This window comes from Pollachius pollachius (assembly GCF_949987615.1).
Source record: "Pollachius pollachius genome assembly, chromosome: 14".
In the NCBI taxonomy this organism is placed as follows: Eukaryota; Metazoa; Chordata; class Actinopteri; order Gadiformes; family Gadidae; genus Pollachius; species Pollachius pollachius.
The window spans coordinates 439,481-462,722 of record NC_136947.1 but is presented as its reverse complement, the minus strand read 5'-3'; the positions used below and the strand labels follow the sequence as shown (position 1 = coordinate 462,722).

Genomic DNA, 23,242 nt, shown 5'->3' with positions numbered 1-23,242 from the left:
TAAATGTACCTTAAATTAATATTTTTACATTTTAAATGTAATGTAAAATGTACATTACATTACATTTATTTGCCACCTTTGTCCAAATGGACCTACAAAAATTGCATTCATCAATGAAGATATTCAAGATCCGAGTACATTTAAAGTTTACGAATGAAATTGGCAAGGAATTTTCTTAGTTTACATTTCACTAATAGTCATAAGTAATTGTTATAATGGATGCCAGCCATTTTGATAGACCCAAATTCTCCCTTTTTACTCCATACTCTGATCTTCCAAACACATAAGTAAAAACTAATGAAAATATCTTGAGATGCCACCACCACCTCGGATCAGACACTCATCTGCCCTTTGAATGGTCTTGCTTCAGAAGGTGTGAAGGTGGAAATCCCCTTTAACACAAGGTGTGAAGCCAACTGCTCTTTCAAAAAATAGAAACCATCAAATATACATCATGTCATTTACCGGTACGTTGTGTGGAGTATGGTGTAATTCCTGGTAACGGTCACACATTTATCCACCCAAATTGCTCTCTTCATTGCACAACGTGCCTCCCACTTATAGATGCATGAACTTGTATTCCTTTGTTGCACAATAGGCCCATGTCTCCTGGCCACACACAGACCACTTCCTAATAGTTTATGATCCACCGCCTCTAACTCTGTCAGACAGCACTGTTCAATCGTCCAATGTTGAGCCACACTTCAGAAGGATGTATATCCGTTTTTTATCCTTTTGCAATGTCAAAATGAAACAACAATTCATCCCAAATCAATATTTAATTAAAATGAAATGTTGGGGTACTCTTCAGAGGAAACAAACTTGCTGTGGAAGATAATTAAAGGATGTACACTAATGAATTATGTTTGAGTGGTTTATGATCCTAACTTAACTTCTTAACTCACCATATGTAACCTAAAGGTGTTTGTTACCCTGTGCCATTGTGCTGAATAAGACGTGCCATTTAGATGTGTCCGGATCATTGGTGCTAAACGGTTGTTTTGTTTGTCCATCAGAGGGGCGCGGCGGGAGCGCCTGGAGCCAGGGGGGTCGAGGGGAGGACGGGTGCAGACGGGCACCCAGGAAACGAGGGCATCAGCGGGGTCCCGGGGCAGGATGGGTCGCCAGGGCAACCAGGAGTCAGCGGTTACCCTGGGACACCAGTGAGTTGGACCACTTTCCGCTCCGAATAGAATTACTAATGTCATCTTTTTCTTCCGTCGTTAAGTTCTTCTTCTTCTGTCGTTAAGGTGTGGTTAGATGCAGGTAGTATATGGTAAGGCTAATAATATAAAGGTAGTGTACGGTAAGAGGCTAATAATATAAAGGTAATATACGCTAAGAGGCTAATAATATAAAGGTAATATACGCTAAGAGGCTAATAATATAAAGGTAATATACGGTAAGAGGCTAATAATATAAATGTAACACAGAGTAAGAGGCTAATAATATAAAGGTAATATACGGTAAGAGGCTAATAATATAAAGTTAATATACGGTAAGAGGCTATTATAATATAAAGGTAATATACGGTAAGAGGCTAATAATATAAAGGTAATATACGGTAAGAGGCTAATAATATAAATGTAACACAGGGTAAGAGGCTAATATAAATGTAACACAGGGTAAGAGGCTAATAATATAAATGTAACACAGGGTAAGAGGCTAAACGCTGTCAAAGACTTGGTGTGGATGGCATTGACGCATATCACTGACTCACTTCCCCACCGTTTCTGCATGCATCAGTTGATTCTCCCTTCATACATACAGTGGGGCAAAAAAGTATTTAGTCAGCCTCCAATTGTGCAAGTTCTCCCACTTAAAAAGATGAGAGAGGCCTGTAATTTTCACCATACGTATACCTCAGCTATGAGAGACAAAATGAAAAAAAAAATCTAGAAAATCACATTGTCTGATTTTTAAAGAATTTATTTGCAAATTATGGTGGAAAATAAGTATTTGGTCAATAACAAAAGGTCATCTCAATACTTTGTTACATGCCCTTTGTTGGCAATGACAGAGGTCAAACGTTTTCTGTAAGTCTTTACAAGGTTTTCACACACTGCTGCTGGTATTTTGGCCCATTCCTCCATGCAGATCTCCTCTAGAGCAGTGATGTTTTTGGGCCACACGGACTTTCAACTCCCTCCAAAGATTTTCTATGGGGTTGAGATCTGGAGACTGGCTAGGCCACTCCAGGACCTTGAAATGCTTCTTACGAAGCCACTCCTTCGTTGCCCGGGCGGTGTGTTTGGGGTCATTGTCATGCTGAAAGACCCAGCCACGTTTCATCTTCAGTGCCCTTGCTGATGGAAGGAGGTTTTCACTCAAAATCTCACGATACATGGCCCCATTCATTCTTTCCGTCATACGGATCAGACGTCCTGGTCCCTTGGCAGAAAAACAACCCCAAAGCATGATGTTTCCACCCCCATGCTTCACTGTAGGTATGGTGTTCTTTGGATGCAACTCAGCATTCTTTCTCCTCCAAACACGACGAGTTGAGTTTTTACCAAAAAGTTATATTTTGGTTTCATCTGACCATATGACATTCTCCCAATCCTGTTCTGGATCATCCAAATGCTCTCTAGCAAACTTCAAACGGGCCCGGACATGCACTGGCTTTAGCAGGGGGACACGTCTGGCACTGCAGGATTTGAGTCCCTGGCGGCGTAGTGTGTTAGTGATGGTAGCCTTTGTTACTTTGGTCCCAGCTCTCTGGAGGTCATTCACTAGGTCCCCCCGTGTGGTTCTGGGATTTTTGTTCACCGTTCTTGTTGTTAAGTTGCATGTTATCTACTGCGCGTGCGCAGTTTGGTTGGCTGGCTGTTCTATCGGTGAATAATGGCGGCAGCCATGGTTGTGCATGTAATATGCTAACTTTCAGTAAACGTTTCAACTTGATCAACTGTCGTTGTGGTTATTGGATTATCTCGATTAACATTGGTAGCAGAGGATGGCTGCTGCTGGGAATTACAAAGTTCCGCCACCGTTTGACGAGAAGACGTCATACGAAAGCTGGAAAAATGAGATCGCAATATGGAGACTCGTCACAGAACTGGATGAAAAGAAGCAAGCCTTGGCGGTTACCTTGTCGCTAAAGGGGAGAGCCAAGGCTAGTGCTCTGGAAATTGCTGCTGACGACTTAAATTCCGACACGGGAATGACTACACTTATGACTAAATTGGACTCATTGTTTTTGAAAGAAGAAAAGGACCGGCAGTACGAGGCTTACACCGAGTTCGATCGGATCGCTAGAGGAAGCGCTACTTCAATGGTGGATTACATCATCGAATTTGAACATCGCTACAACAAGCTCTGTAAATTTAAAATGGAGCTTCCGGATGCCGTGTTAGCCTTCAAGCTACTAGATACCGCGGGACTTAATGTGAAAGATAAGCAGCTGGCGCTAACAGCTTGCCCGAGCGTCTCTTTTGTTGACGTAAAATCAGCCTTGAAAAGAGTTTTTGGCGATAACGTTACACCACAAGATGGCAGCAGTGCGCTGCGAATGAGCGAAGATGCTGCCTACTACACGCGATACACAGGCAGACGAGAGGGTAGGTCAAACTTGCAACCGTTACAAACGGTGTTTCAGGGCACAAACCCACTCGACAAACATGGGAGGAGAACAAGATGTGCAGTATGCCAGAGTGCTTACCACTGGGCAAAGGAGTGTCCAAACAAAAAGGAATATGTAAAACTGACAAAGGATGAGGGGATAAAAAATGATGTTGAAGAATGCAACATTACTTTGTTTTCCAACGTTTTGTCTGACACAGAAATCTTCATGGTGGAGGCTTTGGGATCAGCTGTGATTGACACAGCCTGTACTAGAACTGTGTGTGGGGAAAAATGGCTTGATGATTACATCAGTGAACTGCCACAGAGTGAGTTGCAAAAAGTTAGTGACAAACAGAGTGCAAGACCTTTCAGGTTTGGTGATGGGAAAGTGGTCCACTCCACGAGGAAAGTGATTATTCTAGTCAAGATAGGACAGACAAAATGCAAAATCGAAACAGAAGTTGTCCCTGCAGATATACCCATGCTTTTAAGCAAGACTTCGTTGAAAAGAGCAAGTGCAGTTTTGGACATTGCGCATGACAAAGCGACAATGTTTGAACAACCTGTTGAGCTTGAACAGACATCTTCAGGACATTATTGTGTGAACTTGAGAGATGATAGTGACGCAGAAGAAAGTGAGACCCAAAACGATGAGGATGAAGTTCTCGCTGTGACAGAAAACATGACAACAAAGGGGAAAAAGACAGTCCTGTTGAAACTGCATCGACAATTTGGACATGCTTCAGTTGAAAGACTACAAAAACTACTGGCCTGTGCAGGTAATAATGATGAGGAAAGCAACACCATACTCAAAGACATTGTAAAAAACTGTGAAACATGCATCAGGTACAGCAAACCAAAACGCAAACCAGTGGTGGGTTTGCCCATGGCCTCAACATACAATGAAACTATTGCTGTGGACTTGCATGAGCTTGAACCGGGAGTGTGGTATCTCCATGCAATTGATCACTTCACACGCTTCAGTGCGGGGAGTATTATCACCACGAAAAAACCCAGGGAGATAGTGAAGCACTTTATTCACTGCTGGATAAGTATCCATGGTCCTCCGCGCAGGTTACTCAGTGATAATGGAGGTGAATTCAACAACGAAGAAATTAGGGACATGGCTGAAAAATTTAACATTGAAGGGAAAACCACTGCAGCATACAGCCCATGGAGCAACGGCCTGCTGGAAAGGCATAATCAAACACTGACTGACATTTTGCTGAAGGTGAAGAAAGACAACCAATGTGATTGGAAGACGGCCCTGGATTGGGCCTTGATGGCAAAAAACTCGATGCACAATGTACATGGTTACAGCCCCTACCAACTAGTGTTTGGGCAGAACCCAAATCTGCCTTCAACCCTTACCGATAAGCCACCAGCTCTGGAAACAAGTTTGAATACTTGGGTAGCCCAACACATCACAACATTACATGCATCAAGAAGAGCGTTTACGGAAGACGAATGCTCTGAGAGGATCCGAAGAGCCCTTCGCAAACAACTCCGGCCCAATGATGACAGATATGAAACGGGGGACAAAGTATACTATAAGAGAGTAGACTGTAACGAGTGGAAAGGTCCAGGCGTAGTCATCGGCCAAGATGGTGTGGTGATTTTTGTCAGACATGGGGGAACCTACATTCGAGTGCACCAGTCTAGGCTGAGAAAAGTGGATCACCCAGAGCTGGAAGAAAATACAAAGGGAGATTGAATAATTGTCAATGAAAAACTTACAATGACAACAGCAGTTGGACTCAATGATCATAACTATGACAGTGACGATGAATTACAGGAAGTGGAACCGACAAATGATGAACACCTTGATGCTGAGGATAACACTGAACCCTCTCATGCATCAGTACAGCCTGGAGGAGGTGATCTCGATCAACCTGTCACGTCGCAGATAAACTCAACCGCGACTTGTGAAGGCCTGAGGCTGAAAGCTGGACAGTTGGTTCAATACACAGACAATGAAAGTGGCCAAACCCACACTGGAAAAATTCTCAGCCGGGCAGGAAAGGCCACTGGAAAACACAAAAACTGTTATAATGTGCAGTACAGTGAGCCCGAGGAAACTGATGGCACAACAAGGTCAGTTGACTTAGGACAAATTAAAGATCTTCAAGTTATTCTGCCTGAGCATGCCAAGGTATGTACTGACTACAATCAGGATGACATACTGATAGTGGATGATGATGCCTTCATACCTGCCAAACACATTGAACTCAGCAACTGGAAAAAGAATGATGTATTTGAAGAGGTAAAAGATGAGGGTCAGAAATGCATCTCAACAAGGTGGGTGTGCACACTCAAGGAAACACCTGATAGCATTGTACCTAAAGCCAGACTAGTTGCGAGAGGCTTTGAAGAAAGAAACACACAAGACCTTCCCAAAGACTCGCCTACATGTGCTTCAGAATCTCTAAAGATGATCATGGCTGTCATATGTCAAAATAAATGGCAGCTGAACTCCATGGACATTAAAGCAGCCTTTTTACAAGGTAAAGAGTTAACCCGAAATGTCTACATTCGCCCACCCCAAGAAGCACAGTGCAAAGGAACTGTATGGAAGTTGAAAAAGTGTGTTTATGGCCTTACAGATGCTTCTTTGTACTGGTACAATAGAGTGAAAGACACTATGCAGCAGTTGGGAGCTACTGTGTCAAAAGTTGATCCAGCAGTATTCTACTGGCTGGATGATTCCTGTGCTGTAATGGGGATCCTTGCAGTTCATGTGGATGACTTTATCTGGGGTGGTTCACATGCGTTCTCCACAGCTGTCATCCCCCAATTGAAAGATGCTTTTCAAGTTGGACGTGAAGAACACCATAGCTTCAGCTACATTGGAATGCAGGTTCATTCCCTGAAGGATGAGATACAGGTACAACAAAGTACATACATAAAAAGTCTTCAACCTATTCATGTGGACCCCACCAGAGCAACACAGCGTGAGGCTCCTTTAACAGAAATCGAGCTTGACATGCTTAAATCAAAGATTGGCCAGATATTGTGGGTAGCAAGACAGAGCAGACCGGATGTAATGTGTGACATATCCATTTTGGCATCTAACACAAAGCATGCTACTGTCCAAACCCTGCACTGTGCAAACAAACTCATCAGAAAACTAAAATCAGAAGACGTGATCTTGAGGTTTCAGTACTTGGGAGAAAACTGTTCCCTCAAACTAGTCGTGTTCAGTGATTCCTCAATGGGGAACCTTGCAGATGGAGGAACACAGGGTGGACATTTTATCATGCTTATGGGAGAAGATGGGAAGTTTTCACCAATATGCTGGCAGTCAAAACGCATCAGGAGAGTTGTACGGAGTACGTTAGCAGGAGAGACATTGGCGCTTGCAGATGGGATCGACAGTGGAGTTTTTCTAGCTACTATCTACTCAGAGCTTACCACTGGGGGTTGCACACACAGCAATTTGCCCATTGTGTGTGTAACGGATAACCATTCTCTTCTTGATGCTGTCAAGTCTACAAAGTGTGTCACAGAAAAGAGACTCCGCCTCGAAATCAGCAGTATTAAGGAGCTCATGCACTCTGGAGCTGTTCAGCAGATCATGTGGTTACCTACCAAGGAACAGCTTGCTAACTGCTTGACGAAGACAGGGACTTCTGCACTAAGTCTGCTGAGGGCCCTCAGCGAAGGTGTACTGCATCTTACTGCATCAAGGACTAAATGATCTTGACAATAGACTACAGTTAGTTTGGTCATTAAAACTGTCATTTAATCATACCTGTTTAGCTGTTGTAGGTTTAAAATATAACCTATGTTGATGTTCTATTTCTTGGACAGTGTTCTTAGTTTTTAAAAAAAAAAAAAATGTCCTTCGTTATGAAAAATGTTCTTGGTTTTGAAAAAATGTTTTTCTTTAAAGAAAAAGGGGAGATTGTTAAGTTGCATGTTATCTACTGCGCGTGCGCAGTTTGGTTGGCTGGCTGTTCTATCGGTGAATAATGGCGGCAGCCATGGTTGTGCATGTAATATGCTAACTTTCAGTAAACGTTTCAACTTGATCAACTGTCGTTGTGGTTATTGGATTATCTCGATTAACACTTGTGATCATTTTGACCCCACAGGGTGAGATCTTGCGTGGAGCCCCAGATCGAGGGAGATTATCAGTGGTCTTGTATGTATTCCATTTCCTAATAATTGCTCCCACAGTTGATTTCTTCACACCATGCTGCTTACCTATTGCAGATTCAGACTTCCCAGCCTGGTGCAGGTCTACAATTGTGTTTCTGGTGTCCTTTGACAGCTCTTTGGTCTTGGTCATAGTGGAGTTTGGAGTGTGACTGTTTGAGGTTGTGGACAGGTGTCTTTTATACTGATAAGGAGTTCAAACAGGTGCCATTAATACAGGTAACAAGTGGAGGACAGAGGAGCCTCTTAAAGAAGAAGTTACAGGTCTGTGACAGCCAGAAATCTTGCTGGTTTGTAGGTGACCAAATACTTATTTTCCACCATAATTTGCAAATAAATTCTTAAAAAATCAGACAATGTGATTTTCTGGATTTTTTTTTTCATTTTGTCTCTCATAGCTGAGGTTTACCTATGATGAAAATTACAGGCCTCTCTCGTCTTTTTAAGTGGGAGAACTTGCACAATTGGTGACTGACTAAATACCTTTTTGCCCCACTGTATGTATGTAACATAGAATACACATAATACTGTATTTATAATATCTGTTTATGTTTAATGCAGGCCTATTACTTTATTGGATATAATCCATGGCCCAACAATTGTGTGATTGACGATTGTGATTTTATCAAAGGGAAAGGCACCATCAGATGAGCAGTTAATGAAGCTCTGCGCCAATGTTATCCAAGGTAAGGTGATCAATGTTATCCAAGGTAAGGTGATCAATGTTATCCAAGGTAAGGTGATCAATGTTATCCAAGGTCCTCCGTTTTCCGAACCTAGAATCCACAATGAAAAGCGCAGGCACACTAAGCTCTTACAAATACACATACTCTGTACATAATACTAAAATGATTAATGTATTAAAATAATTATGGTCATAGCAGCAATTTTCTAAAATAGAAAAAGAAACTGTTGATCTAAATGGGAAATGTGGATAGTGTGAATCGAAACCCAAGAACCGGGCCCTATTTGAAGTAGCATCTTAAGATGTAGATGGTTTTGTCTACACCAGGACTCAGACAGCCAATTTCTATCTCAAGGAAGGAGTTGACTCATTCTCGGAATAATTTTGCCATCCTCGGATAAGGCGAAACTGCAAAACGTGCACTCATGAGGAGGTAGTTTAAATGTAGGTAGAACGTCAATGATGTTAAGCAGCAAGGGACACTTCTTAGGAAGGATGTCTATCTTTCTTCAAAACCTTATAGAAGTTGAGGAAGAACGCTCTATTCGATTTGGTTAGCTGAGTAAGATCAGATAACTCACATAACACTCGTCTTGTCTCAATAAACTGACATGAATTTTGTTTCATTTTCAATGAGAAAATATCATCAAATTTCTGTATTTCTGTAGTTGGTGTCCTAGCACACACGGGAACATCATCACGGGACGATCAAGTCCAGCAGCAGTCTGAGGCTGTCGGATGTGTGTTTTGTGAGCCACTTGCACAATGACTATTGTGCAATGTCAGGAAGCATGTGAGCAGCTAGGGCATGTTAACTCATCTATTACCGGCACCATTGGATTAACCACAAGCTTCACACAAGGAGAGTTCAAGAAAAGCCAGGCAGGGAGAAATAGCTTGATCCAACTTTACAAAATTAGGGTGCAGGTATTTAATGACCCTAAATACGGTTCACGGTGGTTGGAGTATAATAACGTAACTGTGGTCCATTTATTTAATACTAATGAGTTTCTACTACTTTTGATGTGTCTGTTGTTGGCTTCTGTTGTAATCTAAACTGTTTTATTCTGTCTACCTCCCCCCACACACACACACACACACACACATATACACACACACACACACAAAAACACAAACACACACACACTCACTCACACATACATGCACACAAACACACACACACACACACAAACACACCGTCTCACTCACTCACTCACTCACCCCCTTACTCACTCACTCACTCACTCACTCACTCACCCCCTTACTCACTCACTCACTCACTCACTCACTCACTCACCCCCTTACTCACTCACTCACTCACTCACTCACCCCCTTACTCACTCACTCACTCACTCACTCACTCACTCACTCACTCACTCACTCACTCACCCCCTTACTCACTCACTCACTCACTCACTCACTCACTCACTCACTCACTCACTCACTCACCCCCTTACTCACTCACTCACTCACTCACTCACTCACTCACTCACTCACTCACTCACTCACCCCCTTACTCACTCACTCACTCACTCACTCACTCACTCACTCACTCACTCACTCACTCACCCCCTTACTCACTCACTCACCCCCTTACTCACTCACTCACTCACTCACTCACTCACTCACCCCCTTACTCACTCACTCACTCACTCACTCACTCACTCACTCACCCCCTTACTCACTCACTCACTCACTCACTCACTCACTCACTCACTCACTCACTCACAGCTCAGTTCCCTCAGCTCCTCCAGCTGGTCACACCGTCCGGAGGTTGTCAGTGTGAAGGTTTGGCCGGACCTCCGGGAACGCCGGGAGCCCCCGGCCTGGAGGGGGGGCGCGGACCCCAAGGGCACCCGGGCCAGGACGGGCCCCGGGGCCACTCGGGGATGCCAGGGCATCGGGGCCCCCGGGGAACTAAAGGTGTGTTCTCAGATGAGAGGTGACCAGCGTCTGCCTATTGGGTTCCCCTAGACTGGGTACCCCCCGCCCGTTCTGCCGGCGATTTGAGTCCGCCCTGCAGAAGGGTCTGGAGAAGAGCAATACGTTTCTTTCTGCTTCCGATACGTTTTTGCGGGAGCCAATCACCAAGCTTTTCCTCTTGGCGCGCTATTGGCTGGTTTAACAGAATGACGACAGGAAAGCGACGGCAAGCAGCCAATTGCATACAGAGTAATTTGAACTGGCCCATTGATCACGCCTCTTGTGCTGAAGGAAATGACAGCAGCTTCCCCAGACCGAGCTCCATCTACGATGGAGCTCGGTCTGGCAACAGCCATGCTAGGGTTCCCCCACACGTTGACGTGGGGGCCCTATCTACTGGGTTCCCCCACACGTTGACGTGGGGGCCCTATCTACTGGGTTCCCCCACACGTTGACGTGGGGGCCCTATCTACTGGGTTCCCCCACACGTTGACGTGGGGGCCCTATCTACTGGGTTCCCCCACAGGGTGGCGTGGGGGCCCTATCTACTGGGTTCCCCCACACGTTGACGTGGGGGCCCTATCTACTGGGTTCCCCCACAGGGTGGCGTGGGGGCCCTATCTACTGGGTTCCCCCACACGTTGACGTGGGGGCCCTATCTACTGGGTTCCCCCACAGGGTGGCGTGGGGGCCTCTGACGTCGCGCAGACCCTGACTTGCAGAAGGCGGTAGTAGGGTCGCGCTCATGACGCAAAGACGGTGACAGACGGGTAAGGAAGATGACCCCATGGTGATGAGTCCTTCGTGTTGTTCTCCCACACACAGGCGATGCTGGACCAATCGGGATGAAGGGCGCCAGAGTAGAGGGGAGTGTCGGGCCGCCGGGAGAGATGGGTCCTGCAGGTAAACACGCCCCCTTTTGGCAGCGACGGATACAAAGTCACTATTCTGCTCGTTAGGTCATAGTCCACGAACAGAGACCAGGGCTCTGTTTGTGGACTTTGACCTTACGAGCAGAATGATGGCTGCTCCATCACCCCATCACCCGTAGTCCGCAACCTGGGTGTCATCCTGGACCCCACCTTATCATTCCAGTCCCACATTAAGAACGTCACAAGATCTGCATTCTACCACCTGAAGAACATCTCACGACTCCGACCCTCACTCTCAGACTCAGTTACTGAGACCCTGATCCACTGCTTCATTTCTACCCGCCTGGACAGACTGCAATATGTGCTGCCAGGGTCTTAACTGGCATTAAGCCCTGGCAGCACATCACCCCCACCCTGATGCAGCTCCACTGATTACGTCAAGTTCCACATTTAATTCAAAATTCTATTCCTCAGATACAAGTCCCTTCACGCTCTGGCCCCCGTTACCTCTCTGACCTCCTCCACCCCAACACCCCCCTGCGGTCCCTCAGGTCCTCTGACAAGGACCGGCTGGCAATTCCCCGCACGAGACTCGAGACCTCTGGGGACAGGGCCTTTTGCGTGTCCGCCCCCACTCTGTGGAACCAGCTCCCCCCCCAACATCCGCTGTGCCCCTTCCGTGGACACTTTCAAAAAGTACACGAGAGCACACCTTTTCTCTGAGGCCTATGGCCTCTAACTCACGACCCCACCCAGCGCCTTGCGCATTTTGCACTCGCACTCAGCTACGCACACACCCTCACCTCCCACTCTTGTGAAGCGAACTTGAGTATCCTGAAAGGCGCTATATAAAATCATTTCTTATTATTAGCATCGTTGTTATTATAACCTGCCGAGCAGAACGGTGACTTTGTGTCCGTCAGAGAACGTGGCACTCAGTTCCTAAGGCCAGATTACAGGGACAGCGGTTGTGTGTCTCTAACAGAATGTGTGTTGCATGGGTCTCACGTGGACGACCGTAGATCCAGATGTGGTCCAGATGCATCGACGCGCCGTTAGCCTAGCGCGCAGGCCTCACGGGCCCCCTCCCACTGCTGCAGCCCGGGGAGCTGGAGGGCTGCCCTCACGGCGCCCTGACAAGACCAGTACAACCAGTATAGCCAACCACGTGGTTAAAGTTGACGTGGAAACCCGGGGTCTGACCGCTCTCTGCCCTCCCAGGTGTCCAGGGGCCGCGGGGCCAGGATGGTGTGGGGTCCCGGGGGCCGCCAGGGGATCCCGGGAAGCCTGGGGGCCACGGCGTCCCCGGGAAGAGGGGCCCGCCGGGGACCCAGGGGGTCTGCGACATGGCCTCCTGCTACCAGGCCTACGGCCAGCTGCGGCAGGAGCACTACGGCAAGGGGCCGTACTACTAGAGTACTACTCCCCCCCCCCCCCTCCCCCAACAATTAACATCTCCGCAAAGCCTTTTCCCTAAGAGGGGGTTACCAGATCCTGACGAGACTTACACGCTGCTCAAGTCAATCAAGTCCCTCTTAATTGCATCGCGCTGTGTCATAGAATGTGGGGCCCTTTGAGGCCCACCCGGGTGGGCCTCAAAGGGCCCCATCGACCTACACTCAAGGACGTTCACACACACACACGCACACTTCTTGATACCTCATGGTTTTCTTCCGCTTTTTTGTCTTTTTTTTTGGCATGAATCTATGATTAGCTTATAACTGTTAACAAGATAACACATCTGGTGTGTGTTGTGTGTGTGTGTGTGTGTGTGTGTGTGTGTGTGTGTGTGTGTGTGTGTGTGTGTGTGTGTGTGTGTGCACATGCATCAGAGCAGATTAGAGTTTAAGTGCACATCAGCCTCTCTCCATTAGTGTTAAAACACTCCCCTGCTCTGTTATTGCGTAACTCTCCGGGGTTGGTCGTAACAAGCCGTGTTCAAGCCAATGCCACTGCCACTTATTATTGGGACACAAATTATATTTTAATTCAAAGACCAAAGGTGCTTCTTCTCGACATTTTGCCCTATTTAAACCACCTCTCCCATTTTAAACCCAATGTTCAGCTTGTTTGAATCTCTTTTGTGCTTGCAAATCCAATGCTATTGGGATGTGATTTACCACATATCTGTATGTCAGAATCAGATATTCCTCTTCCCTGTTAATACCCTGTGATCACGCAGACGGCAACATGCTCAATCCAGTGTACCGTTTACCTCAGCCACCCCAAAGACATCAGTAACCTGCATGTTTGAATGCATCCAGCCGGCACCCTCTATCTACAGATCCCCACTCGATCCTATCATTTCCAGGGTAAAGAAACCCTAAGATGCAGTCATTTCCCGTACCGATGTGTCATTATTACCAACATTGCTCTTTCATCATGTGTGACGATGATAACATCCTCTGGAACTCTTACACTGAAGAAGAGCGACCCAACTCAAGGGTGAAACTGTTAAAGTCAAACCCAGACAGCTGTCTATGTGTGACATCCAACATTGCTTTAATCCTTTACCCACAGATAAAGGATTAAAGTAATGTTGGATGTCACACACAGACAGCTTTGTTCCACAGGTGTCACAGTGTGGACATCCCCTCTCCATGAGATCAAAGGGATTATATTATCATGAATCGTCTGTAGCTGCTTTTGTTTTTAGTTTTTTGCTTTGCTTACAGTTGATTTAACAGCTGATTGTTCCTATGCTGGCTGTTTTTCCCATGAAGAAATGTTTTAGGACATTTCAAAAACTTTATTTAACGTAATGAACGTAATTAAATCGTTTTGGTGATTGAGTGATATAATGTACCTCCAAGATATCATTTGGCTTTTTCTTTTAAGTATTATACTTATTTATTTACATTTCCAACCCATGTTTAGATTTTGAATCTTGTAATGTACACTAATGTAGATTTTGAATCTTGTAATGTACACTTGAAGTATTTGTGTACATGTTTTGGTCAACTTGTTATATTTTTTATACTCTTTTCACATGAACAGTGAAGTATTGCTGTTTGGCTGAACAAAGTACCGCTGATGCATGATCAATGTGTCTTCTTCAAACAATAAAAATGTGATCATATTCTGAAATGCATGAGCTTACTTTGTATTGGTTTTACCACGGTTTCAATCATTAGAGTTGCAAGACTTACTGATAATATTGTTTTATAGATTCAAACCATTGTATAATATTGGACTAGGAAAATTAGGTCAGTATTAATCTGTGTAGGGATAGCATATAAAGCTTTGTCACATATTTGAGTTGCTGTATAGCCTACTATAAAGATTGTGCCATTTTCCACTGTGGATGTTGGGATTGTGGTAGAAAATAATGAAGGTTTAAAAAGGATATTTGCCAAATGTCAGAAATAATAGTGGAGAGGAATGTCCCAGCAGGGGGGAAGAGGGGCAGGCTCTAGACCCCGTTCTACTGCTATTCAACACCTCAGAGGGTCCGGAGCGGACCGGCAAACAGATAAGGCTCAGATAAGACATCCCTCTGTAGTCAATGGCATCAGTCTATTGCTGAGTTCACTTAGATAATGAGTATAAGTAAGGTTGACTTAAAATATGAATTATACAAGAATATAAGGTAAATATATTTACAATGGAGCCAAATGTTAAACACTTTATATTACCTGGCTTTCCTTGGTCAACAGGTGCTTGCATTCTGAGGACATTTACACGTGTTCCTCATTTACGTGTAAGTGGCCCCTCAAAGACGGCTGGCTCCCGTCACGGTGAGAGGAAATGCCCTCCCAAGGTTCCTCATCTGTGGTTTCAGAATGTGTATTCTGTAGACTTTAATACTTAAAAGAATTAAAGAAACTAATTCATACCCCGGTTAAAATCAGACACTACCAGCTTTAGGATTATGACTGTATATGCCACAGACAACTAAAGTGGCATTAACTATTACAAATACATATTTTACTGTTTAAATTAATATTCCTTTCACAGGGCTCATCTCTTAAACCCATGTGGTAAGTCATGGTGATTTAAGAACAGGTTAATAAACAAGGCGATGAATGGATTTTAATCAAAGACCTCACTTCATATAACTAATGCATAATATGTAAACTTCATATAACTAATGTTTAATATATAATTCTTTGTATCTAATGCTTGAATGTATGAATGTATGTTTCCATGTGGGAAGTAAACTTAAATGGACCAATAGATTAGAAGCTCTGATTGGTCTAGAAAATCACAGCTTAAGTTACCTCTGAGATCCCAAGCCGAAGAGCTCAGTTCTTTTGCAAACCAACTCAGGTGATGTTGTTGCTCTCTGCGGTGACAATAAAGCCTTGATCATTCAAACCTAGTCCTTCTCGACCTCTTGTAATTTGTTAGAGTATTAGATCGTGGGTATTTTCCACGACAGTATCCCTCTAGTTAAAATCACCAGACTCATTACGATATACATCTTAAACCAAATCCGGCAAGCCATGTTATGATTATTAATCATGATAATCATCCAATGTATTGTAATGCCAAACAGTCTTGTTACGTTTACCATGTTAGGGTCAGCATGTACCAGTAAGCTGTAGTATTTGTATGTAAAGTGTTAAACAAACGATCCTGTAGATTACAATATTATCAGTATTTGACTTTGTAAAGTATGAGTATAAAAAACATTGAGTCGAGGCCAAGCTTCTGTTCAATATTGGTGGCAGAATCATCGTATGTGCGAGAGGTGTCCTTTTATATCTGCGTAATGTAAATGGGGAGGATATCTCAGTTCCTCTTAAGGCGTATGTCTTAACCCTCATGTCTGCTTAACACCAGAGAGCTGAAACTGAAAGACTCAGACATTAGTCAGCTCTTCTCTTATCTACTCCTCCACATACGGAAATCAACATTGGTGAGTTGTTTTGTTTAAGAAGAATCTTTTAAAAGCCAAATTAAGTTCCTTCTTTACACTAAAATGACTAGACGGTGGCCCGTCCGCCTCCAGCATTAGGTAATTATTATTATCAGGGTGCGATTTGCCGGTGGGGATGGTGGGGATTATCCCCCCCTCTGGTTTACACGTCCTACCCTCTGCTGAATTATTTTTATCCTCGGTGGGGATAAAAATTATCCCCCCCACCCAAAGTATTTTCACCATTACATCGTAATAATTAACAACCAAAATACACAGGGTCCGTCTTCATTTTGAAACATTTTAAAATGTTTCTCAAAATTATCCCCCCCTCTGGTTTTTTCACAAATCGCACCCTGATTATTATCAATCAATTATTAGCATTTGTATTTATGTTAAAGAATGGAGAAGACAAATTCAAGCTGCAATTACAACCAGTAAAATAATGAGTAAGACACATGATTTGGGCATAGAAAAGATCCTACATGAATTTATACAGTGTTATATGTGAGGTATGTATGCACAGTGTGTGTTATAATTATATTTCTGCAGTCACAGAAACACTGTTTGATACCTGAAAGCTGTCACTGTAGAGCTCTCAGCTATTGTCTTGCTTATTTATTATTATTATTATTATTATTATTATTATTGTTATTATCATTATTCTTCTTATAATATAGTATTACATATTGATTGTTTGTCAAGTGTTTTCATCCCTTTTGTTCTTTCAACTGTGAAATATTTGTTCCAGACCTTTTAAGTATAAAAGTGTTTTAATTGTGTTGTCATTTGAAGCTCTACTTCAGAGCAGCTTATGCATGATGGGCACAGCCTTCCGTATCAAATACATATCACCCATGTAAATTAGTACATCGAATTGCACAGCATTCAATCATATGAGACTTATCAATATGTTTTTCCATCTACCACAGGTTTAATCAATTACCATGGGGGATGAGCATCTTTATTATGAAGGGGCGTATCAAGATTTATTGGATATGTTTAACAACAGCGAAAACACAAGCTATCCATCTTACGTGGATGACAAGCTCGTCGAACACTGCTCTCCATCAAAAGTCAACCAATTTGGCTCGGCCATCATTCCTTATTTCTACTACATCAACTTCCTCCTGAGTTACTTAGGCAACTGGCTTGTTTTGTTCATAATCGTCAAGCTTGAGAAGGTCAACAGCGTCACTAACATCTTCCTCATCAATCTGGTCACCTCCAACATCCTGTTTGCATCCAGCTTCCCCTTCCTGGCCAAATACCATTCCTCCCAGTGGATCTTTGGCACGGTGCTTTGCAAGTTGGTCAGCAGTGCCCATCTGATTGGTTTCTACAGTTCCATCCTCTTCCTCACCCTGATGACCTTTGACCGCTACCTGGCCGTGGTGCACGCGGTGACCGCTGCCAAGAGCAGGAAGAGGGCGTATGCCATCGGGGCGTCCTTGATCGTTTGGTTCATCAGTGTGCTGGCCAGTCTCAATGAGCTGGTTCTCAAAGGCGTGTGGGAGGACAGCGAGAATGGCCTGATGTGTGATGAGAGTGGATACGATGCCGACGTCGTCAAACAGTGGATCCAGGTCAGCTACTACATGCAGTTCCTCCTCTTCTTCCTGCTGCCCCTCTTCATGGTGATGTACTGCTACACATGCATCACCGTGCGGATCATGTCCACTCGCATGAGGGAGAAATGGCGCTCGGTGAAGCTGATATTCATCATCATGTTCACCTTCTTCGTTTGCTGGACTCCCTATAACATCGTGATCCTGCTGAAGGGCATTCAGATGTCCACAGCCGACGATGCAATCCGGATGTGCAATCAGGTCGAGGCGTTGAACTATGCGTTGTACGCGACCAGAAACATAGCGTTCTTGTATTGTTGCATCAGCCCCATGTTCTACTCCTTTGTGGGTAAGCGGTTTCAGAGTCATTTCAGGAAGCTGTTGAAGAAGAACATGCCTTGTCTGGCACGTCACTTCAGACCCGCTAGTCTGAGCAGCAAGTCCACCTCACAAAGGACGTCCCACACAAATGACTTTTAACATTCGGGAGACAATTGACATTGTTTGAATTAGATAATTGGATGGGAAAACGGGAAATTTGAATTGATGATTTTTATTATTTTGTCAGTTTTACATTTAAATGTAGTCATTTAGCATATAGCTTGTAAATGAATATCTAATAATTAATTGCAATTATATAGCCCTCTTTTTTAAGGCAATCAAAGCGCTATGAACAGTTAGTTAGTTTATTAGTTGTCCCCTTAAGGAAATTCTTTTTCACAGTTTCCTTTCGTCATTTCTCAAATAGTGAGTTTGTTGTGGAGAATAACACCTCATATTAATGAGGCTTAGAACAATCAAACTTTGTATAGAATTTAGAGTAGCAACATTTAGGTTCTCAAAGGATGAAAAATCGCAAGAGGAAGTATTAAATAACAGAGTTGTTCTGCCAAGGCCGTGAACTAGCTTTGTCATGACAACATTGCCAATTTTAACCAGTTTTGCGTGAAATATAACTATAAAGAGAGAATATAATAGAATTAGAATTTAGAATTTGTGCATTTTTACTTTATATGTTGTAAAACCATTTTGTGTAGCATAAGCGTTATTGTATTTCTACTGTTATTTCATTTTAGCTGTAGAAAATGTGTAACAAATGAAGATAAAGCTGGCGTTTGGAGGGTTTGTACTGCCTTGTTGATCCTCATCACAGTCTTCACACTTGGAGGCTCTTTTTAACAGCAGTGGTCGATCCCCGGCCAGTAGAGTCGATGCGCTAGTGAAGGCAGAGCTACCGTAACTCCACCGTCTACCGTCACTCTTCCAACACTTGGGTGTGGAAAATATATGTATATATATATATATATATATATATATATGTTTAAAAAAAATCTCTCTTGCTCTTCTTGTTATATCGTAGCACTTAAAAGTGCTACGACGGTTGCTTTGCTTAGCTCCTTATTTTAAGTTGTGTGATTGGGAAGCACTATTTGGGGTTTTGTCTTCATTGTTGAAAGTATAAAGTTTCTGCAAATAAATGTAATTTATTGAATAAAAAATATTATATTCTTAATGTTAATTTTCTTTAAAAATATTATTTTACTAGTGTTTCTTTCTTAAATACCCTCGGACAAATGTGTTATTACAGAGTGATATTCCTAAGTTGTGAACTGTGCCAGAACCCTTTTTTTAGTATATGGTTATTATGAAATTTAATTTGCAGCAAATGCCAACATTGTGGTTAACGTAGTAAAAACTCACCAATTTATTTTTCCAAACTGATTTAATTACAATCAATGAATGTAAATGGCTTTTCATAGAATGAAATTGCTACTCCACGCAAAGTATAATAAACACTGAAAAAATAGATCAGAATTCTTCAGAATTCGCTATGTTCAACTCCAAGCGAATTCAAGCTCAATTCTAAAGGAATTGTGTCGCCCTCTAGTGATGATTTGAGAATCCTCTCAACGGGCATTGAATGCAAACCACCATTAGAGGGCGACATAAGAATTGAGCTTGAATCCGACTTCAGCTACCTCGGATTCAAGCTCAGACAAAGGTTACCTGCTGCCACTGCACGTCATGTAGTTAGATGAGTGCTACAAGCAACGCTCAAATATTGTTGGGATGAACCCTGAATTTATCCTTGAAAAGTGTTTGAGATGCATCATTACTAAAAAGTGACAACCCTGCACACAAGCACACATAATTATGAGGAAATATTTCAGATCATTTATAGATGGTGAGGAACTGAGTGGAATTATGTCCATCCAACTCCCTGTCAAACTGAGGGGGTTTAGCGAAATTAATGTTTTATCAAGCCAAATGATTTTCATCAGTAACATGGAAACAGAACACAGCATTGCATTCAATACAGCTGCAGGTTAAGGCTCTCATTTGAACCCGAATTTGGCAGATGATTAAAAGATAAATGTATAAACAACTCAAACAAAACCTCTTCTCAAGGGCTAATTATCTAATGTTAACCAACTCCATCATCAGATCCTTCGGCAATTATTCATGTTTTAATTGATGTTGTTCATGGTAACCTTTACTTTGTAGGTTCAGGGTTGAGTGACCTTTAGGTTCGGCGGGAAAAAAGTTTTTGATGCATCGGTCACGTAACATTACTGTTAAAACAGTGTGTATTTGTGGATGACCGTCCACATCTACTGGCTGTTAAATAATGGGGATCCAACATATCGCCTGGGGTTTAGAGGTTTGTGTGTGTGTGTGTGTGTGTGTGTGTGTGTGTGTGTGTGTGTGCGTGTGCGTGTGCGTGTGCGTGTGTGTGTGTGTGTGTGCACATGCATCAGAGCAGATTAGAGAAGTGGACACTCATCAGCCTCTCTCCATTAGTGTTAAAACACTCCCCTGCTCTGCTATTGCGTAACTCTCCGGGGTTGGTCGTAACAAGCCGTGTTCAAGCCAATGCCACTGCCCTTTATTATTGGGACACAAATTATATTTTAATTCAAAGACCAAAGGTGCTTCTCCTCCACATTTTGCCCTATTTAAACCACCTCTCCCATTTTAAACCCAATGTTCATCAGCTCGTTTGAATCTATTTTGTGCTTGCAAATCCAATGCTAATGGGATGTGATTTACCACATATCTGTATGTCAGAATCAGATATTCCTCTTCCCTGTAAATACCCTGTGATCACGCAGACGGCAACATGCTCAATCCAGTGTACCGTTTACCTCAGCCACCCCAAAGACATCAGTAACCTGCATGTTTGAATGCATCCAGCCGGCACCCTCTATCTACAGATCCCCACTCGATCCTATCATTTCCAGGGTAGAGAAACCCTAAGATGCAGTCATTTCCCGTACCGATGTGTCATTATTACCAACATTGCTCTTTCATCATGTGTGACGATGATAACATCCTCTGGAACTCTTACACTGAAGAAGAGCGACAAACTCAAGGGTGAAACTGTTAAAGTCAAACCCAGACAGCTGTCTGTGTGTGACATCCAACATTGCTTTAATCCTTTACCCACAGGTAAAGGCTGAAACTGAAAGACTCAGACATTAGTCAGCTCTTCACTTATCTACTCCTCCACATACGGAAATCAACATTGGTGAGTTATTTTGTTTAAGAAGAATCTTTTAAAAGCCAAATTAAGTTCCTCCTTTACACTAAAATGACTAGACGGTGGCCCGTCCACTTCCAGCATTAGGTCATTATTATTATTAATCAATTATTAGCATTTGTATTTATGTTAAAGAATGGAGAAGACAAATTCAAGCTGCAATTACAACCAGTAAAATAATGAGTAAGACACATGATTTGGGCATAGAAAAGATCCTACATGAATTTATACAGTGTTATATGTGAGGTATGTATGCACAGTGTGTGTTATAATTATATTTCTGCAGTCACAGAAATACTGTTTGATACCTGAAAGCTGTCACTGTAGAGCTCTCAGCTATTGTCTTTCTTATTATTACTACTATTATTTTTATTATTATTATTATTATTATTATTATTATTATTATTATTATTATTATTATTATCATTATTCTTATTATAATATATTATTACATATTGATTGTTTGTCAAGTGTTTTCGTCCCTTTTGTTCTTTCAACTGTGAAATATTTGTTCCAGACCTTTTAAGTATTAAAGTGTTTTAATTGTGTTGTCATTTGAAGCTCTACTTCAGAGCAGCTTATGCATGATGGGCACAGCCTTCCGTCTCAAATACATTTCACCCATGTAAATGAATACATCGATTTGCACAGCATTCAAATATATGAGACTTATCAATATGTTTTTCCATCTACCACAGGTTTAATCAATTACCATGGGGGATGAGCATCTTTATTATGAAGGGGCGTATCAAGATTTATTGGATATGTTTAACAACAGCGAAAACACAAGCGATCCATCTTACGTGGATGACAAGCTCGTCGAACACTGCTCTCCATCAAAAATCAACCAATTTGGCTCGGCCATCATTCCTTATTTCTACTACATCAACTTCCTCCTGAGTTACTTAGGCAACTGGCTTGTTTTGTTCATAATCGTCAAGCTTGAGAAGGTCAACAGCGTCACTAACATCTTCCTCATCAATCTGGTCACCTCCAACATCCTGTTTGCATCCAGCTTCCCCTTTCTGGCCAAATACCATTCCTCCCAGTGGATCTTTGGCACGGTGCTTTGCAAGTTGGTCAGCAGTGCCCATCTGATTGGTTTCTACAGTTCCATCCTCTTCCTCACCCTGATGACCTTTGACCGCTACCTGGCCGTGGTGCACGCGGTGACCGCTGCCAAGAGCAGGAAGAGGGCGTATGCCATCGGGGCGTCCTTGATCGTTTGGTTCATCAGTGTGCTGGCCAGTCTCAATGAGCTGGTTCTCAAAGGCGTGTGGGAGGACAGCGAGAATGGCCTGATGTGTGATGAGAGTGGATACGATGCCGACGTCGTCAAACAGTGGATCCAGGTCAGCTACTACATGCAGTTCCTCCTCTTCTTCCTGCTGCCCCTCTTCATGGTGATGTACTGCTACACATGCATCACCGTGCGGATCATGTCCACTCGCATGAGGGAGAAATGGCGCTCGGTGAAGCTGATATTCATCATCATGTTCACCTTCTTCGTTTGCTGGACTCCCTATAACATCGTGATCCTGCTGAAGGGCATTCAGATGTCCACAGCCGACGATGCAAACCGGATGTGCAATCAGGTCGAGGCGTTGAACTATGCGTTGTACGCGACCAGAAACATAGCGTTCTTGTATTGTTGCATCAGCCCCATGTTCTACTCTTTTGTGGGTAAGCGGTTTCAGAGTCACTTCAGGAAGCTGTTGAAGAAGAACATGCCTTGTCTGGCACATCACTTCAGACCCGCTAGTCTGAGCAGCAAGTCCACCTCACAAAGGACGTCCCACACAAACAACTTTTAACATTTGGGAGACAATTGACATTGTTTGAATTAGATAATTGGATGGGAAAACGGGAAATTTGAATTGATGATTTTTATTATTTTGTCAGTTTTACATTTAAATGTAGTCATTTAGCATATAGCTTGTAAATGAATATCTAATAATTAATTGCAATTATATAGCCCTCTTTTTTAAGGCAATCAAAGCGCTATGAACAGTTAGTTAGTTTATTAGTTGTCCCCTTAAGGAAATTCTTTTTCACAGTTTCCTTTCGTCA

General features: G+C 43.1%; 3 protein-coding genes across 3 annotated transcripts in view; all 3 read left to right on the top strand.

Annotated features, from left to right (window-relative positions):
- Positions 1-12,738, top strand: part of LOC307086455 (uncharacterized protein) — a gene marked incomplete at its 5' end in the record, with an annotated part of 34,040 nt that extends 21,302 nt beyond the window's left edge. The window contains 5 exons of the mRNA XM_079751675.1: positions 1,017-1,163; positions 8,354-8,408; positions 10,139-10,330; positions 11,156-11,233; positions 12,424-12,738. Coding sequence (XP_079607801.1) covers positions 1,017-1,163; positions 8,354-8,408; positions 10,139-10,330; positions 11,156-11,233; positions 12,424-12,617 — 666 coding nt within the window. The 3' untranslated portion in view covers positions 12,618-12,738. The remainder of the gene's footprint in view (positions 1-1,016; positions 1,164-8,353; positions 8,409-10,138; positions 10,331-11,155; positions 11,234-12,423) is intronic.
- A 3,245-nt stretch (positions 12,739-15,983) lies between these two features.
- LOC307086263 (C-C chemokine receptor type 8-like) lies at positions 15,984-19,123 on the top strand. The gene is made up of 2 exons (XM_079751412.1): positions 15,984-16,063; positions 16,996-19,123. Exon 2 carries the CDS (start codon positions 17,011-17,013, stop codon positions 18,109-18,111), a length of 1,101 nt encoding a protein of 366 aa, XP_079607538.1. The 5' UTR covers positions 15,984-16,063; positions 16,996-17,010; the 3' UTR covers positions 18,112-19,123.
- Positions 19,124-21,936: 2,813 nt separating this feature from the next.
- LOC307086333 (C-C chemokine receptor type 3-like) lies at positions 21,937-22,986 on the top strand (the record flags this gene model as incomplete). The annotated part of the gene is made up of 1 exon (XM_079751499.1): positions 21,937-22,986. One exon carries the CDS (start codon positions 21,937-21,939, stop codon positions 22,984-22,986), a length of 1,050 nt encoding a protein of 349 aa, XP_079607625.1.
- Positions 22,987-23,242: the final 256 nt, after the last annotated feature.

Coding starts and splice junctions, on each gene's coding strand:
- LOC307086263 (XM_079751412.1), top strand. CDS start 17,011: ATGGGGGATGAGCATCTTTATTATGAAGGGGCGTATCAAGATTTATTG.